This window comes from Pollicipes pollicipes, unplaced genomic scaffold, assembly GCF_011947565.3.
Source record: "Pollicipes pollicipes isolate AB1234 unplaced genomic scaffold, Ppol_2.1 Scaffold_3078;HRSCAF=3610_pilon_pilon_pilon, whole genome shotgun sequence".
Classification (NCBI taxonomy): Eukaryota; Metazoa; Arthropoda; class Thecostraca; order Pollicipedomorpha; family Pollicipedidae; genus Pollicipes; species Pollicipes pollicipes.
Genome location: NW_023596222.1, coordinates 313 through 20436, shown reverse-complemented (window position 1 = coordinate 20436; position 20124 = coordinate 313). Strand labels below are relative to the sequence as shown.

The 20124-nt window shown below is 49.5% G+C and overlaps 1 protein-coding gene across 1 annotated transcript; it reads left to right on the top strand.

Moving 5' to 3' along the window:
• Positions 1–14118: 14118 nt before the first annotated feature.
• On the top strand, positions 14119–19197 carry LOC119114720 (uncharacterized; the record flags this gene model as incomplete). Its single annotated transcript, XM_037238736.1, has 6 exons — positions 14119–14182; positions 16189–16437; positions 16846–17094; positions 17520–17795; positions 18364–18615; positions 18925–19197. Coding segments are annotated over exons 1-6 (1363 nt in total), but the record flags the coding sequence as incomplete, so codon positions are not given.
• Between the last annotated feature and the right edge of the window lie 927 nt (positions 19198–20124).

Here is a 20124-nt window from a genome sequence, read left to right as displayed (position 1 = left end):
TTCGCGGTATTTTCATCATGAGCCTTGTGTGCACTGGCAGCATCGTCACGCCATTGCACTTCGCCCATCTAACCACAACTGCATGCACTTGCCATGTCTCCAGCCTTTTGCAAGGTCAGTAGGTTTGCAGCGCCACTTCACTACACGGAATATTTTCTTGTTTTACATGTGTTATTTCTTGTGTGAACAATGCTTTTGAGCAAAGAAGCCTAATGGCTGCAGCATGTTGCCTGGCTGTGGAAACAGAAGATATATCGGCGTCCTCACCTACGTTTTGTTGATTCCCAAAACAGGCTTAGCAGTACATAATGGCTGTGTGCTTTGCTGAAAGTGAGTTGTATCTTGTATCATGTTTTTGGTCAGTCATATGCCAGGTGCGGAGTTCATACAGGAATGTCCGCTTGACCATTTTTTTCTCATGACGAAATATATTATGAAAGCAGCGGAGATTGCGGTTCAAAAACAGTATCATTGTTCTTTACGCCATGTCACAGCACAGCACACAGGTACTGCCACAATGACACTGTTGACCTGTGTCATTACACAATGTACCACATTGGCTGCCATCTCTACGTCAAGCTTATGAGAGAAGTTTATACCGTATGAGTGACTGATAACAACTGGTGTAACACTCCCAAAAGACTATCACCAACGAGAATGTCATTGTACCGCAATGGTTATATCAGGGTTAACTAGTGATTGCATAAGTAATTCCGAGCGGCAAAAACATTTTTGGTAGCTCAACCATACCATCTTTACCATGGCAATAAGACTGCCTTGGTAATCAATTCACAGCAATGCTACATATGTATTGTTAAACTTTGCATCTGACTGCCTGCCCAGTTACAAATAATAAAGAAAGTAACTACTGTGCACATCACAAGATATCAATGTCAAAACTACAGCACTGCGGGCAAGGATAGGTCGACAATCAGTATTGACATGACAGTTTTCACAGCATAACGTGCTTTGATGTCAATAATGCGCCTTAAAAGCCGCTACGTTGCATATGTCAAACAGTCCACCAAAGCTTTTCCTACGATCAGTACCAAGACAAAAAATCCATGAACAAGCCATGCACTAATCCGCCGCCCAACACAGCACCCGCCACCAGAATGTCCGTCTGACGTCAGCTTTCATGCGCTTTGAAGTATACTTTAGGTCTGGCTGCCAGATACTGCCATGTAATGCTGTCGTCACAAAATGATTCCATGACGGACGCCATCAAGCGATGAAGTAATAGGGCGTATTTTTACAAACTTTGAAATTTTGCTTCTTTGGGTTGTTTTTGAACCTTGAAAGCTTACCAGTAGTTACAAGTAAGCTTTTCCCATGATATCTGATGCTTACCTCAATGTCTTCAAATTTGAAACATCTCCTTCAAGCTTAAAAAAAACACCAGACGTTGTAGCGCAAAGCGATGGCTCCGTGGACTTTTCGTGAATGAGAGCTCGCTGTCATAGTAAATTTTGATTTAGGATGTTGTTTGAAAGCGACTCTTCTGATTACCTGATGAATTTTTTTATCTAGGGAAGTTCAATTACATTTTCAATGCAACAGCAAGTATTTCATGTTGTGGTCTTTATCTGAGGCATTAACTGTCCTGCTGCACTATCCTGACACGCATGCCTGTCACTAAATGTCCTGCTGCACTAACCCGACACGCATGCCTGTCACTAACTGTCGTATTGCACTAACCCGACACGGATGTCTATCATTAACTGTCCTGCTGCACTAACCCAGCACGGATGCCTATCATTAACTGTTCTGCTGCACTAACTCAACACGCATGCCTGTCATTAACTGTCCTGCTACACTAACCCGATACGCATGCCTGTCACTAACTGTCCTGCTGCATTAACCCGACACGCATGCCTGTCATTAACTGTCCTGCTGCACTAACCCGACACGTGTGCCTGTCACCAAGGAATTTTAGCGGCAAAACGAAAGAGCGCAAAAATATCCAAAAACATCCGGACATTGGGACACTACTTCGTAACCAAAAGACGGTTTCAGAACTACACAGGCTCGTCCTCTTTGTTTTGTTATTTACGGTTATTGTCTGGGCTATCCTACGGTCAAGTTTTTGCCGCTATGAGTTCTTATGCTGACAATGCCGGCCGTTAGTACACTAGGAGACACTGAGGGAAATAACTATATCTCATCTGCATATATTACGAGGATACTCAACATTACTAGGCAGGCACAGTGACAGGTGAACTTTGTCATTAGGGCTGATCCTTCAGTCAATCAGTGCTTGTGGTGTCCTATGAGTCAACTGTCTTTTTACGCTAAGTGTTATCATGATTTATCTCTGTGATCGTTTTGATAGATTTGTTCAGCCATTGCATCATGCTACGTCTCGAAATGTGTAGGTCGGGAGTATAACACAACATGTTTGATTCTAATCACCACCATCTGAAACCTTCAGTCTCATCGAGCGACAAACCACTTTATTATACTTATGCTTGGGCATTACCTAACTTAAGACCGCACTGAAGCAAAAATGATCACGATAGACAACTATCCCAGATGCAATAGCAAACACTGAAAAACCACGTGCTCAACCATGCTTCCATCCATGCACAAACCAAACAAAAACCCAAAGCAGCCACATCCCCATTCTGGTCCAGCTATACCCACCTACACTTAGTCGTATGCATTTTTACCACTTATAAAATAAAAGGTTTGACATCACACGATAAATCGACTAACATCAAAGGCCCGCCAACCCGTAAACTCACATGAAGTAGTAACCCACTGGGTTGAAAAAATCTCCTTCGATCTCTGGTTGGTGTGGACACCCATGCTGATTCCCTCGAGACGGATGCGTTTGGAGAGTGACTGGGTGAGCAAATCTCTGTTGCGCAGACAGCTGGAGGGAGATCAGTTGGCAGCAGCATGACTAATTTGGAGCTGGTGTTAGACTTGTTACAGATTTGGCTGATTGGCAAGGAAAATTAAATTATAGATCGCCATGAAGCTTATTTTCTGTTATTCTGCGTGACAGGAGAATGGACCTGAACACTTTGTATTGAGATTCTCCACCATCAAAGGCAATTTCGTAACACTGAAATGCCACTTTCACTTGGGTTTAATGGACTTGCTGACAAGACCAGAATGAGTATAGTTATGCTATGGTAAGACAAGTTAGGGACTTTTAGCCATTTTGATTACCTTGAACTTACTTAAAGCTTTGGTTTCCAAAGAAGCATCAATAAGTTAAGCCATTGGCTTGAACTTTGTCAATTGATCTGTTATATTTGATCTGTATTTGGATTCTGAAATGTGTTGCTGAACTATGTACCATGTAGCCTCTTTGTGCAGTTAATTGTACTTGAAACTATTATATTCAAGTGGTTGAAAGTTTTTTTTTTTTCAATAGTATGTACCAATCGAACATTTCAGAGACCAGTTAGTGAGTACTGTCACTTGATTGATTTGTAATGTATTCAAACCATGTGACATGACAAGTCTGAAAATCCGATTCGGTCCTAATCTGCCTTTTGGTGGAAATTCCTGATCCGGTCCAAGCCGGCCCGCAGATGAATCCACAAATCCATGAATGAGCCATCCTTTTTGAAAGCGTTCTAATGTCGCCTTCAAAGGAAAAGATTCGCGAGAGTTTGCTGTAGACTTTTATTTATGAGTGGCCATCTGGTCTCTTTTGTTGTTGATTGGTGTTTTCGGGCGCGCCGACTGAAGCGGTCATTTGGCGCCCACAACGATTTTTGTTTTACCTAACTAGTGAACCGTGTAAAGGGTCCCGAAGTTGATATGTTTAAGGAATAAAAAAGACCTGTTTAGATTCAAGAAGGCGCGAGTTGTCTCTTAAAATGTCACGGAGCGTCAAGGGCGAGTCACACTGACCAAAGAACCGTTGACGTTCTTCCCTGAGGCGCGGACATGATGTAAGCGCATGGCGAACGGTGAGAACAGCACCACATCGATGACAGACAGGTCTTTTGGCTCCATGCAACCAATAACTGTGAGTTGCGTACGTGTGTCCGATACGTAGTCTGCAGAGGATTACCTCTTCTTGCCTTATTTGGCGGCAACACGAAAACCCACTGACCCAGCTTGGGTTTTATTGCTCTGAGCTTATTTTCATTTCTTAAATCCCAACAGCACTGCCATTTGTTCTGCAGAAAGGTTTTTATTGCAGGGTTAAAAATCTCTGGCAGGGATAGAGAGGGAGCGTACACATGGAGCCAGCGCTGCCCGCCATGCAGCCGCGTCAGCCACCTCGTTGCCGGCGATTCCAATGTGACTGGGGATCCAACACAAGATAACTTTCTTTCGGGCCTGATCCAGTTGAGTCAAACGTCCTAAAATATCCTGTACAAGGGGACATGATGGATAAAAGACCTAAGACTAAGAACACTGCTAAGAATTTCTGTCAAAATCAGATAAGAGGTTCGTCACTGACTTCGATGAAACACAACGCCTTGGTGATCGCTACCAACTCCGATGTGAACACCGACACATGTGGAGGCAAGGAAAACGTCCAGATGACGCTGCCGCTCACAAACGCACAACCCACTCCGCCAGAAAGTTTTAGATCCGTCCGTGTAAGTAAGTGTGCAATCGTCATATAACGTCATACGCTCAAGTGCCCTCGACCTCATGATATCTGGCAAGACGACATTCTTTTTCATTTCGGTCAAAGACGTATCTATTGATGGCGAGATCAAACGCCAGGGAGCGGTAGACAGATGATCTACCCGCTTCAACCTTCGAATGGGAATTTCGCTTTCCCGTAGCAAGGCTTGTATTCGGAGCCCAAAGGTTACAGCATATGCCCGAGGTGCAGTGTAACGAAAATGCACAGCAGGCCGTGAAAAACTGCGTTATATGCCGGATGAGAGGGGAACTGTCGCAACTTAAGTGCATAACGCATGCCGAGCATTTTCTTTCTCGCTGATAAGGGCGGCTTGTGCGATTCTACCATGAGGCTCGTGGCAGGCGATGTGCGGAACGCTCCTGTGATCACGCGTAGAGAGGTATGATGGACAGTGTCCAGGACGCGTTTGGTGGACTCACACGCGCTGTCGTAAATGAAACATGCGTAGTCCAGCTTAGAACGTATGATTGAGCGATACAATAGCAAAAGCGTGCTTCTCTCTGCGATGATATCTATCTATCTATCCCCATATGATGTGCGCGAAACACACTTTAGTATGTTCAAGGATTTAAAACAGCGTTCACGTAGCGTCTTAAGATATGCCTTATATGTAGTCGGCGGTCAAGGTATACCCCAAGGTATCTAGCCACAGGTTCCGTTGAGATGCGTTGGCCACACAGACGGACAGACATATGCAGCATTGCCGACTACGACAGAAATGCATGGCTACAGTCTTGCTGCTAGAAAACCTGAACCCGTTTATGGTGCCCCACTTCTCGATACGATCCACAGTGAACTGAAGATGACGCTCCATCGATGAAACTCCTGCTGCCCTAGTCCAGATGGTAAGTCGTCAACAAAAAGGGCACGACCTACAGAATGTGGCAGCCCAACCCCGATATCGTTAATCATAACGGCGAACAGTGATACGCTCAGGACACCTCTCTGCGGCACACCATTAACTTGATGGTGCCTCTCAGAGAGCGCGCTCCCAACACGAACACGGAAATAACGGTCAACTAAAAAGTTCTGAAGGAAAGTGCCCAATTGCCGCGTATACCATACTTATATAGCTTGACAAGAATACCATGAAACCATGTGGTGTCATAGGCGCCCTCTATATCAAAGAAGACAGCACCAGTGTGTCGACTTGCCTTAAATCCCTCACGAATCGCAGTGTTAAGAATTACAAGATTATCCACCGTACTGCGATTCCTTCTAAAACCACACTGTGCGTTTGTAAAAATACCGTTATACTCCAAAAGCCAGGTTAAACGGACATTAACCATATCCTCCATCAACTTACAGAGCGATGACGTAAGAGAAATGGGTCTATAATGTAAGGGATTTAGCCCACTTTTTCCCGGCTTCAAGAGAGGCACGACAGTAGCTTCTCATCAGGAAGCTGGGAATTCACCTCTGGTCCAAAGCGAATTGAATACCGTTCATAAAACGCGAAGCACGCGACGCGGCAGATGCTTAAGCATATCGTTGTGAACAGTGTCCGGGCCTTCTGACACGCTGCGAAGCCTGGCGATCGCCGATTCCAACTCCACCAGCGTGAAAGGGTCATTATATGAACGCAATTCACTCGTTGAGAAGTCCACTGCAGATTGTTCACATCGCGATCTGTGCCGCACAAACTGTGGGTTTGTGTTACCACCTACGCTGCGTTGGGCCAGGGCCCGAGCAGCCTCATTCGTGACATCCAACGGGCGCGTCATAGCCTGGCCGTTAACACACAGCACCGGCAGAGCTATGGGTGGAAACTGACCCGAAATACGCTTGATTCGGACCCAAATCTGCGATGTCGGCGTAAACCGGTTCAGCGTACTCACGTACGCGCGCCAGGAAGCACGCTTCGCCTCGTTTACAATGCGCCGAGCTAAGGCTCTCGCTTTCTTGAAGGCTATGAGGTTTTTTTATACCGCTTCTGGCGTCGAAGGCCCGAAACGCACGTTTACGCGCGCGGATGGCGCTCCGACACTCCTTCGTCCACCACGGAACAGGAGTACGTCGGGGAGTGCCAGACGTGCGTGGGATACAACTGTTGGCACACTCTAAAAGTCTGAGTAAAATCCTCAATAGAGGGTACCGTCCTCTCAGGCCCAGTTGCAAACGATTCGTCTAGCCGAGTCTCAAATTCGCCCCAGTCCGCTTTCTTAAAATTCCAGCGTTGTGGTCTAACACTCAACGTTCCACCTCCCTTAAACCGGACCCACACTGGGAAGTGGTCACTTCCCATGACACTCAAGTGGTCTCTTCACACACACACAAGTGGTCACTTCCCTCCGACACTCCACTCGAGATGTTGGACGAGCTGGGAACTGGAGAGGCTCGAGTCTGGCGCTGACGTCTGACCGGATGGCATTGTAAAATGCGTACGAGTTCTTGTGCTTAAAATACATAGTGAAGCACCGCGGATAAAATTCTCACACAGCCTCCCACGAGTATTGGTGACGTCACACCCCCATGCGGTATGATGCGCATTAAAATCTCCTAGAAGAAGAAGTGGTGGAGGCAGTTCAGCCAGCAGGCATCTAAGGTGCGCCAACGGAAAAACAATGCCTGGTGGAAGGCAAAGTGAGCAAACAGTGATGTGACGATGGTTGAAATAAAGCCGTACGGCCACAGCCTGAAGTGTGGACCGCAAGCTTAGCTTCCTCGCTGGCACGCTATGGTGAACTGCCAGGAGGACGCCACCGTGAGCAATGCTCTCCGTCACCACGTCGTTGCGAAACATCGCATATCCTTTCAAGGAGCAGAAATTCTCAGGCGCTAGCTTGGTCTCCTGCAGCGCCACGGCTGCAGGAGAGACTGTGCTGACGACAGCCTCGAGATCGAGGGCGTTCGCCCTTACTTCCCTACAGTTCCACTGTAAAAACGCCTGTAAAAGGGCGCATTAAAAAAGCGGTGAGATGTGAAAAGCTAAAACAATCCCGGCTTAAAAGAACTCGGCTGCGCCAGTTGCATGTCCGGACGCCTCAGACCGAGAGCTACGGCTTGTTGAGAGAGGCCAGTTGAGTCGCAGGCGAAGGTACGGCCGGCGGCGCGCGGGGATTCCGACCACACCGAACCGTCGTCCAACCGTCGCCCGTTGGTGATCCGGCGCGCACCGTGGTCAGCGGTGCGGCGTCTACCGACTGCTCGATCGACGGAGAGGGAGCTTGGAGTGCCGGCTGGGAGTCGGGCGTTCGGACCGAGGGAACAACCGACAGGTCAAACGACCTCAGAAGTCCCACGAACTGAACTGCTGTCATGTTCTCGGTGGCATTACTTTGTGGCAACGAAGTTTTCACTTTGGACGCATACGATGTTTTGGTATGGCTGTCGTTGTAAAGTTCACGAGCTTCACGAAAAGATACGTTTTTAGAGGTTTTATCGATATCATTTCCTTTTCTTTCGCGTAGGCCAGGCATGTACGGTCGTACGTCGTGTGTGGGATTCGGCCCTTGCCGCAGTTAGCGCGGTAGGGTTCAGCAGAGGTGCAAACTTTGCTCGTGTGCTCGAATGACGCGCACTTGCCACATGCCGGGCGGTTCCGACAGTGGAGCTTGGTATGGCCAAATCGCTGACACTGGTAGCACCGCATGGGGTTAGGCACATACGGTCGAACCTTCACTCGAGCGTATCCAATACGTATCCCAGCCGGCAAATCGGTGAAACTAAACGTCAGAGTGAGGTTGTTAGTGGGCAGCAGCTCTCCTCCCCGTCTGACGAGAATCCTGCGAGCGCTCGTCACACCAAACTCTGAGAGTTCCTCGACTATCTCGTCCTCGGCGACGTCACGGAGATCGAAACAGTTGACTATGCCCATGGAGGAATTTTTAGTTTTATGTGGTGTTGCTGATATTGACACTGTCTTTTCGAGCTTGCCAGTCTCATCCCGAACAGTATATGTAAATTCCTTAGCTGCCATGGCCCTGCTCTCCTCCAGACTATTCGCGAACTCTACTTCAATTTTTCCATTCCTAACCTTGTCTCATCTGATGATTTTCCCGAACCTGTCGCAGCCGCTCCGTCTCTGGAACGGTGAGAGGGAAGCCAGCTTCATCTCTTCACTACCGAAGATCAGGATCCGTGGACCAGGAGGCACAGCTACTTCTCTGCACCCTGGGGTTATCGAGGTCCGTCCCCCTTTCGGAGGACGGGTGTTTTTAATGTTAGAAGAAGCCATAAAAGGTGGTTTTCATTTCGGCATCGGGGCTCCCCACCCACCTCGGAGCCCAACTGGGGGACGGCCCATCACTCCCTCGGGAGGTGGTCACCGCCAGGGCTACCCCGGTGCTATACGGGGCGAACGACGCCTCCCACACGGCCAGGTGTAACCGGGGAGACCCCTCCCCGTCCTGCCCGTGGTTCAGCGCCGCCGCCCCTTGACCCCTTAAGCCGCTGCGCGCGGCCAGGCACCCCAAGCGGAGACCCGCAAGGAGCACTCAACCGCAACGCAAGCGACAAGCCGCTAGATCCGTGTGGGGCCCCACGGGCCCCCGCGCCCCCGGATATCCTGGCCAAAGTGGAGTGTTGGGACGCGCCGTGACTGACCAGTACGACGCGCCCCTCAGCCACCAGGATCCGACCAACCCGGGGACGAGGGCGAGGGGGCACGACGACCCCGATAAAACGAGGATCAGGAGTGATGAGCGGGCCAGATGCAGGAAAATGGGTAATGTGGAGGGAGCGGGCCGGACAAGGAGCAGGAGCTCACGTACCGGCAGGGTCGCTACGCCCTGAGAGAACCAGCTTGCGCTGTCCACCCGTTACCGGAGCTGGGACCCGAGGGGGCGCTAGTCCCCTACACCGACGGAAGCCGGTGTCCCTGCGGGTGACCATCTGTTCTCTCTGCGAGCAACTGAAACGGAGCTGCGCAGTATAAGGAAATATTTATGTACAACCCTATACATATATCATGCAGCCTTTCCACCACAATCATCTCTTTGTTGCCAGTTAAGCACACCGCATATACTTCCTCGACCTTCAATGAAACGAGCCGTAAAAATAGTACGTCTTCTCTGCACATTCCTTTGTCATAGATTGGCACCCAACGTTTGTGTAACCCAGTGAACAGTAGCCCCCACAACACGCAGACCTCAACCTGCTACGATTTGCACCATTGCGTTTACCGAACACAAACCTAATACGCTTTGTGACACCTTAGAAAGTGGCTTTATGAGTATGTATTCCATGTTGAGATGAACACAAACTCACAAAAATATCACGTAATTCGTGCCTCAAGATCACTCCGTCGCCGCGTCTGCAGAGGATTCTAGCCTTTATCTCGGAGTTTCAGCTTCAAGTATAAAGCTGATCTACACATTGCACGTTATACCCATTATATGATGCTAACTGGTTATGCAACATGGGCAAGGCTACCTTTAAAACCTCTCAAGAATGTAGGAGCGCTTCTTATTATTGATCCCCGCATCAAGAGCTTTCTAATCTCTAATAAATAATTGTATATATACATACATACATACATACATATATATATATATATATATATATATATATATATGTACACATATACGTATATACATGTATATGTATATATATATATATATATATATATATATATGTATGTGTGTGTATATATATATATATATATATATATATATATATACATGGAAGTTATTCAACGACTCCATTAAGGAAACATTAGTTATACTGTCAATGCTCCACATTCCATAGTTGTGCCCATGGTCAGGAGTAAGCGTTAGGCAAAAATAACATTTAAACATTAGTACATAGGAATTCGAAGAATGAACTGAATTTCGCGCACGCTGCCGCCAAACTCATCACACAATAACACATCATTTAAGCTCCCACGTCCTAAAACCTTGCATATCGTGCTACCCTAAGGGTTGCATGAAACACAAACGACTAATTTGACAGGTTTCAATTAACCTTACAAAGCATTAGTTATAAACATCAGGCCCCTCAAGCGCAACGAACTATGCTTGCGATAAACTGACAAACGTTCCGAGTGTTCAGGCTCTGACATATCAGTATCCAATACATGGTGCTGCTAAGAGATCCCGAAACATGGCTGGCTACGCCGAAAGGTTTTGGTAGCCCATGTCAAGCCACAGATGCAAAAAAAAAATGGTCAAAGGTCGTCGCAATTCATTATAAGAACTAATTTTTTTAAATTTATGTTTATTATATATATATATATGCATTATGCATATAACATTATATATATGTATATATTATGCACGTATCATATATTATATAAAGGATATTTATGAACCGCCATTATGTAAACAGTCCTACTCAAATCAATTTACAAGATAGTATTTGCATGTTGAGCCCCGGAGAGCAATTACAAATGTCTTGAAGTTCGTACTGACTTAAGCTGTCGCTAGAATGTCAGTTTTATGGTTTGTTCTTCTTGTGCTATTCTCTACTGCTGCGTGTCATTATACTATGTTTTTCTCTAGTGGTGTGTAATCTTGACGTACACTTGCGTTTCCAGGGTGTTAATTGAACCGGTCGCGAATGCTACGCTTTATTTCTCGTTCATAAGATATTCCTGGGCAGAGGTTACAAGACATCCTATCTTCTATGATTTTCCATGTTCGTTTTCCTCCCACTATAATAACATATGCATGGCGAGTCATGCCCGATACTGGACACGCAGGGTCCTCAGGACTGATCAAACTCGAATGGTCCTTTAAGTAGGGCCGCTGCGCTGCCCTACCTCCCTGGTATGGGCTCATTTGTCTGTTTACATGAAAGCGAAGGCGTTTTTCTTCCTAAATTGGGCATTCGGCACCCGAAAGCATCTGAGGGCGAATCTCGCTTATTGCGGGTTTCTAGTCACTTTAAGTCAATCGCAGCCCTATTTTCTTGATTTAGGCGCGGTGTACCTGTATGCCAACTGCGTGTGCACATGAATATTCAATTCCCAGCGCTGGGCGCCATCTATACTGCTAGAAAGGAAATTAATGCTGTTGTTCTGGTAGTTGATTACTGAAGCGTGTTTTGCAGCACACAACCGACATAACAATATCTAGTCATCATTACCACGATCTTGTGCAGAAGCCTCCCTGCACATCTACCTTCACACATTTATCCTGCATAAGCACAACAAAACGTGCGAATCACCTCACCATGGTATGACATTACAACGCCCGCGAGGAACGCAATGCTCATCTCACCTGTGGGATATTTTGGATATTTTGGTATTGGGATATTTGGGCAATTTTTTGCGACCCGCCGCCGCCACCGCCTACCGCCGCCGATCGCCTGGCCTCAGTCGTGGTAACTGCGCAAGAGCGGTGCCACCAGGAACGTCAGTACACCATGTGGCAGGACCTAAGGTGACCAGTTCGGAGCGTCTGTTCATTCGCCCCGCTCCGCAGTAGCGGTGCCACCAGGAACGTCAGTACACCATGTGGCAGGACCTAAGGTGACCAGTTCGGAGCATCTGTTCGTTTGCCCGTCCCGCAGCAGCGGTGCCACCAGGAACGTCAGTACACCGTGTGGCAGGACCTAAGGTGACCAGTTCGAAGCGTCTGTTCATTTGCCCGTCCCGCAGTAGCTGTGGTGAACTACGTCTTTTCATCGCGGCACTTCTACTATTTACGTAAATCGAAGTTCACAAGAAGGCACAACCTGCATTTCCCCAACAAATACGGGCAGACAAAGAATATCGTGGGGAGCAAACACAACTGAAAAAATGAGTTATCATTTTAAAAATGGTGGTGGCTCATGCGGTGCTTGGTGGCTCATGCGGTTAGAGCCTCTGTGCTCACATTTACCCACCCGACGCTGGATGGGCTCGAGTCGCTTTAAGCGTTCTCCATCTTCCGCTGACTCGGATGATGTTGGCAGGTGGTGGCAGGGTTTTAAAGGTCTGTTGATGTTATAGAGTACGGAAGATCGTGCCGAGCACGCTAAATTTCCCCACACAAATTATGTGATCTACCTGAAATGTAGATCCTACCTGGAATTTGATGACCTGCGCGGAGTTTACTGCCTAGCGTTCGATTTAGGTAAACAAATCCATACAATTGAAAAGCTGAGCCAAATCCTTGAATATGAAAATGACATTTTTGGGGTTGACAGTGGCTGTCTTGGTCTAGGCTGATTTGTTTCTTTGATCGCCTTCTAGCTGGCATCTGATCTCCCTTTCTCTCGCATGCTCTCTCCCTCTCTCTCTCTCTCTCTCTCTTCTCTCTCTCTCTCTCTCTCTCTCTCTCTCTATTTCTTTTCTCTCTCTCCGCTTCTCTCTCCCTCGCTCTCCCCCTCTCTCTCTCTCTCTCTTTCTCCCTCTCCTCTCTCTCTCTTCTCTCTCTCTCTCTCTCTCTCCTCTCTCTCTCTCTCTCTCCTCTCTCTCTCTCTCTCTCTCTCTCTCTTCTCGCGAGCATTGGGAAGTGTGTTGCCCGGCGGGTGAGGAGGTCGACAGTTCCTACTCTGGCACTTTGTGTTTGGGAAAATATTTCTGTGTTGGTTGTTCTCCAGACGCCATTTGAATTGTACACTTGTAGAATCACCAGTTGTCATTTACCTGCTTACAGAATATGGTTTGTTCTTTTTCGGCGGGCTGTACCGTTGCTGGAATTTGATAGCTCTTCCACATGGCGTGCGCATTCAATGCAGCGTTTAAACAGTGCAAAAACTACTTTGCAACGTTGAGCGCATCTGTTTGCAGTCACATCAATCTTATGCGCATGGTTCAAGGAATATTTTCAATAGTTCTCCATCTATTGTCAACGGGGGCTAATTGCGCAATTTTAGCCTTAGAATTGGACAAGACTACCACAAGCCCTAGCCATCCCAGCAATAATTAGTTCTATGCTGAACGCAGCTGATTTCAAATATACCAAGGGATCATGAGATAACACGTGAAACTTCCAAGCATTTTCAGCAGCGCCTATGGTAAGGATGCAGTCGTGATCGCGAGGGAGCGAAACATTGAGCATTTCCTTCAGATATCACAAGGACTGTTCGACATCCTCTTTTAAATGGAGTCCCCTACATTTAGGAGCATCAGAAACTTTCAGCATGCCAGGCCTTCACACAGAACAACTAAGAACACAAGGTCCTCATTTCTTATAGGAAGCTTATCTCAGCAACCAAGGCAGTGGGAATCCATCTCGGGAATCACTGACAGAATGCATCTATTCAGGGTGTACAAAGGCATTCGTTACCACGACACGTATCTCTTCACGATTGGGGAAACAGCCATCGCAAAAATTAACGTCAGTATTTGCGATACGTCAGATAGCAAATCACCAACAACGAAAGGAGCTCAGCAGGCCCATGGATCTTTCAAGGGAAAACCACGAGCAAAGGCAACTGCATATTGAAGTCATATCGCTGTTGAGTCAGCCAGACCATGTCGCGCCGTGAGAGCACAGCTGAGCCCTTTGGCAGGAGTTGCAACACTGATAAGGGTCATCGTGTGGGACGCGCCCACCTGTGAGCGTCCCCACATATAAGCAGCGTCGGGGTCGACTCTGCCACTCTGACCCACCAGCGGAGCCAAGATGCGGCTGATCGCGGCAGCCCTCCTTGTGGTCCTCGTGTCGTCGGCGACGATACGAAAGCCGCGTAAGTTGCGTTGGCACCAGTGAAGCGCGGCAGTGACTGGTGTCGAGAACAAGAGGACGCACAGCAAGACGTGGCACGTGATCTCTCGTCGGCTTCAGCAGTGCATCTGATGGCCGTCCTTGCCATGCAACGTGTCGTGCCAGCAATACATAGTTGTTCTGACCAAGTCCCTAGGAGTCCAGCAATGGACCGTACTCGTAATAAATGTACGGAGGTCGGCTATTATTGATGAAAACTAACCCAAGCCAGATTGTTCGTGGCGGCCAAAATGCCGTCCGTAAAAGTTTTATAGCTTCTTCGATGCCTTGAACTTATTTACCAATGGTGTATATGATTTCACTGAACATAGCATAACGTGTAGTGTCCCACACAGGGTTTTTGTAAGGGGGAGCGCGGAGGTGAATGCTGCACATGTTTGCCGGAACACTGACTTTCCTCTCAAATCCATAGCGGGAAGGGATAGGGTAGCTTCAGTGTGCTTGCAGTGAAGTGAAAACATAGGCAGCTGAAAACATCTGGGAACCCGTTGGATTTCAACAATTAAAACTTGGGAAATGAAGTGGAGATATTCGTAACCCAAACATCTCCAAGCCTAAATCGGAACTGGGACTGACTTCGTCGGTTTTGAGTTTTCAGTTCCGTACCGAGCCGCCAGACCTCGACGCCGAAAAGATGTGCGAGGAGTGCTTGACACGGTCCGCCTGATCGAGTCACGCATGCGGAGCCTGAAGACCAGAAGCAGGACCAAAGTGAGTGAAACGGATGCCGTCGGCAAACGGCACCTGCGAATATGGTTCGGTCATTAATTCGCCAAGTGGGCGTGATGCCATTCAAATACTTCCAATAAGGGCCTTTTTTAATAATCAACGGTCAACAAGCAGACTGAAGAGGGACTGCTCTCCATGGTTTTGGATTCCACGGATAACAGTCCAATATCCAAGATCTCCATTTCACGGTAGACACAAAGTGTAGCCACTGTTTATCTGTGTAAAATCATGACAGCCTGCACCCAAACCTGGGATAGATTTCGTGGGTAACAACAATCGCGGATACTGCAGACTGCAGCGTCACAGGCAGCTTTAAAAGGCAGTTTGCATTTGCATTATCATACGTTTTGCCCCCAATACTGCCTCTCGGAGGTATCCAAACGGGGTTTGATCCGTTCTACCACACTGGCACTGTCCCCCCTAACCCGCCTCGGACCGCGTCCGCGCCAGCTCCATGTCCCTGACACTGTCCCCCCTAACCCTGCCCCGCTGACCGCGTCCGCGCCAGCTCCATGTCCCTGACACTGTCCCCCTAACCCTGCCCGCTGACCGCGTCCGCGCCAGCTCCATGTCCCTGACACTGTCCCCCTAACCCTGCCCCGCTGACCGCGTCCGCGCCAGCTCCATGTCCCTGACACTGTCCCCCTAACCCTGCCCCGCTGACCGCGTCCGCGCCAGCTCCATGTCCCTGACACTGTCCCCCTAACCCTGCCCCGCTGACCGCGTCCGCGCCAGCTCCATGTCCCTGACACTGTCCCCCCTAACCCTGCCCCGCTGACCGCGTCCGCGCCAGCTCCATGTCCCTGACACTGTCCCCCTAACCCTGCCCCGCTGACCGCGTCCGCGCCAGCTCCATGTCCCTGACACTGTCCCCCCTAACCCTGCCCCGCTGACCGCGTCCGCGCCAGCTCCATGTCCCTGACACTGTCCCCCCTAACCCTGCCCCGCTGACCGCGTCCGCGCCAGCTCCATGTCCCTGACACTGTCCCCCTAACCCTGCCCCGCTGACCGCGTCCGCGCCAGCTCCATGTCCCTGACACTGTCCCCCTAACCCTGCCCCGCTGACCGCGTCCGCGCCAGCTCCATGTCCCTGACACTGTCCTCCCTAACCCTGCCCCGCTGACCGCGTCCGCGCCAGCTCCATGTCCCTGACACTGTCCCCCCTAACCCTGCCCCGCTGACCGCGTCCGCGCCAGCTCCATGTCCCTGACACTGTCCTCCCTACCCCGCTGACCACAGCCGTCAGCCGCCTGCACGGCCTCATAGCAGCGGCCGAGTGGCAAGCACACACCCTGCTGCAGCAGCACGGGTCGGCTGAGGCGGCCCAAGCTCTGGTGACCGCCGCTCACGAGGCGGCGCAGGGACTGCGCGCTCTTGCCGCAGGCACCACTGATGTCGAGGCCGGCCTGCACGCCGTGCTCTCCGAAGTGCTCGTTGTGCTGCACCAGCTGGGCGCAGTCCAGGATGGAGAGCAGCTGGACGTCACCAGTAAGTGCGGGTGAAAGTCGCTATGAGTGAGGTGAGGGTGGAGCTCATGTGAGGGGCACATGTCTTAGGTAAGAAGTCTGCATACATGGCACCCAATTGCACCCACATGCAATGAAAAGGACGAAAACGCTTTCGAAATTAACGCAGCTTAAAAACCTACAACTTTCAGAAATATGTCTTTCAATGTGTGGATACCAACGCCAGTATGAGAATACCCTGGCCAATAGTCCTCTAAGGTTGTCAACACGAAACAAAGCCCAAACTTGCTAGGCCACGGTAAGAGACAGGAACGCCTTACTCATCGGGGCACAAATAATTCAGAAACTTATGAGCCTTTCCAGCCTGGCCAAAATTCATTAGAACGCCACTGTCATACAACCCTCCTCACTTGCATCCTCCACTCTACAGCGCCCGTGTCTTTTCTGGACAAGATCCTGGAGGAGCTGCAGTCGTTGGTGGACAAGTACTTGCCCATCCTTGGGCCAATCATAGGCCTGACGGAGAAGCAGGCTCTGGAGGCGCGCAAGCAGTTCGACAAGTTCGTGGCGGACGTGGAGGCGCTGGAGCACGGCCAGGTGCCAACAACCGACGGCCTCGAAGCTATGATCACTGACATCCTCGAGATTCTGAAGATCGGTATTGACTACAATGCGCCTAGTGAGTACGGTCGGTATCGCAACCTGAGCGGAGGCGTAACCCACGTGGTTTGTTAAGTGACAGTCCACTTTAAGTATTTCTTGCCTCGGACAATGCAGTTGGCTTCACGGTGGCATTCTTATGCGCGAGTATTGGAAGGCGGCACTAGCTGTCCATAGCTTTGGAGACATCCAATGTTCCTGATTTTCATAACCCAGACCTGCTCTACATGTGGGCAGATTAAGGTACCTTGCCCAGATTTGCCCGGGAATGCATGTTCAACGCATGCATTCGATAACACGACCATAAATTATAACTGGTTTCTAACACATCACACATGTCAGTTTTGCAAGCTTGGCTGAGTAAACAAACGGGAGGCAGACTCTCCTCTATCCTACCGCTGTGTCGCTGCGTCACGTTCACTCACACGCCCCACTCGTCTCCAGCTGACGATACGCCGACCGCGCTCGACGGTTTGTTGGCCCAGCTGGAATCTGCACTGGATACCGTGCTCGGGCTTTTGGGCCCGATCCTGGGCCTGACCGACGACCAGATCAAGGCCGCCGAGGCAGACATCGACACCCTTATCAAGGACATCGAGGCCATCGAGCACGGCGACGTCGACGTGGACGGCGGTCTGGAGACCGTGCTGATGGACCTCGTCAAGATCCTGCACGAATTCGGCATCCAGACCAGCCTTAGTTTCGACGTTCAGGGCACCAGTAAGTGGAATGCTGAGGTACTTACCAGTACGCAGGGAGAGTATGTGGTAGTACCATACTTTGTTGGTGCATTATTCAAGTCTGGTATCGAATGAGTGAGCGTGCCATATTCGCAGGTAACGCCACTTTGCATGTCGACGTGGCTTTAGCTGGTAGCTGGCCATTTCGTTTATGAGATAAAACACCACAGCGGCAGTGGATGGACAATAATCACAGGAGAGCTGTTAGTAGAAGGTAACCGAGACACAGCCTTGGAAACGGGCATGATCGCAGGGCTGCGACTGAACACAGCTGTCAGTTGAAATACTTACAGTATTACCGTCTGGTAGCGTAGCACAATTTGAAAACTTTTGCTTTTGTTTCGTGCACAAAGGGCTAAGGGTCCCACCGCATTACCACCAAATCGTTTACAGCAACCAGACCAACTGAACATTTGGTTAACCAAGCGTATAAAGAATACTCTACCAGAGATGGTCTACGTGCACAAGGGAATTGCCAAAACGTATGCTATCATCATCATCTGTTTGGTGCATGAATTTATTACTGAGCGGCAACGGCATGTCATCAGCGGCTCCGTCGGTCATCGACTTGATCTTGGAGGAGCTGAAGCACGTCGTGGACACCTACATGCCAATTATCGGCCCGGCGATCGGCATCACCAAAGAAGAGTACGAATCCATCATAACCAATTTCGACAAGTTCGTCGCCGACATCGAGGGCATGGAGCACGGCACAATTGAGATCGCCGACGGCGTCATCGACATCTGCACCGACATCCTACATGTTCTAGAGGCCTTCGGAGTGGATGTCACAGTTCCCTGTGAGTTTACCGTAAAAGGATGCATGTGACGAAGGATGCAGCTGGCCTGGGTAGGTCATAAATAAGTGGCTAGAGTCCAATTCAATGTCCGGCGGTAGCGTTCGGAGCAGGCTATTCGCAGACAAAGTCGGAAGCTCCCAAACATCAAGGATCCTGTCTCAGAGCGTGCCTGAAAGGCATCTGCCAGGGCGAAAGCCCCTTCAACGGAAATGTTTCGGTCGGACCGGCCCGTTCTTCCGCGTGATGCAGACACAGACACGTATGCTAGATGGGATGGCCCTGGTTGCTAAACCTGGGTTCTGACGGCAGCCACGGACGCTCCGACCACACTCGACGAGGTGCTCTTTTGGCTGGAGGAAGCGCTCAACGCCGTGCTCGACATCGTCGGCGTCTTCATGGGGCTCGACTACGACCAGACCAAGCAGGTGGAGGCCGACCTTCACGTGCTGATGGCTGACATCCGTGCCCTGGGCGACGGCCAGATTGACGTGGACGGAGGTCTGGAGGCCATCCTGCTCGACATCCTCAAGATCTTGGGCGACTTTGGCATACCGACCGACCACCTAGCGTCCAGCGACTCCAGTACGTACATCGGATTCCGGAAGGCCGAGGGGCCGCTATTCCTCGGAAGAGGCTACGTTTTGGTGTACGTGAGCCGTTTCCGGCTAGTTGAGGCGGTTTCAGAATTGATATTAACGCGCGGTGGACATGTCCTTTTTTCATTTCCAACCAGTACCGATTGCATGCAGGGAGCAAAAAGATGCAAGAGCACTGGCATAGACCGGGATGGAAGGGCTGGTACCAACCGTAATACCGGCTACAACGATTTTGTTTCACACTAGCATTTCCAAGCAGGGTGAACCACCTTGCAATCGCAGCCCAGACACCCTTTATTACAAATGTTACTGTTCCGTGCCGGAACCACAGAACTGATGTCTTGCACCTGTGATGCACATGGACAGGGTCAATGTGAGTTTGACTTTGTAGTCAGCAGGTGCTTAAAACGTGGTAACATTTCTTGTATAGAAACCACCTGTGAGTACAGAGCAAGGACGTCACGGAGGATAGAGCCACTCGCCTTGCTAGTTTATCAGACTATGTCTGACGCTGCTGACATCACGAGCTTTTATCAAACTTCCCAATTTACGCAGTGTATCACACGGTAAGAAGAGCCAACCACTAGTCTCGTAGAGACAAGTGCGGCGCGTGGCCCGGCAATGTATTAGCTCTGTCAGTATGCACGAAATCTAAACGCTAGCTTTGCTACGTATTGGAAGCATCCTGCCACACAGTGGTAATGATCAACAACAGGAAACCTTCTCACATCCAGTTGTAACCATGAGGGCTGATACAGTTACATCACACAACTTTACCAACATGTTACATCACGTTACAGCGATATAAGTCACTACTAAAGTTTCTACCAACACGCGCCCGGGTGGCCGGCTAGATACCCTTCTCTCGGGTGGGGGTCAATTTGTCCCGCCTAAGATCTCAAGAACTAGGAAA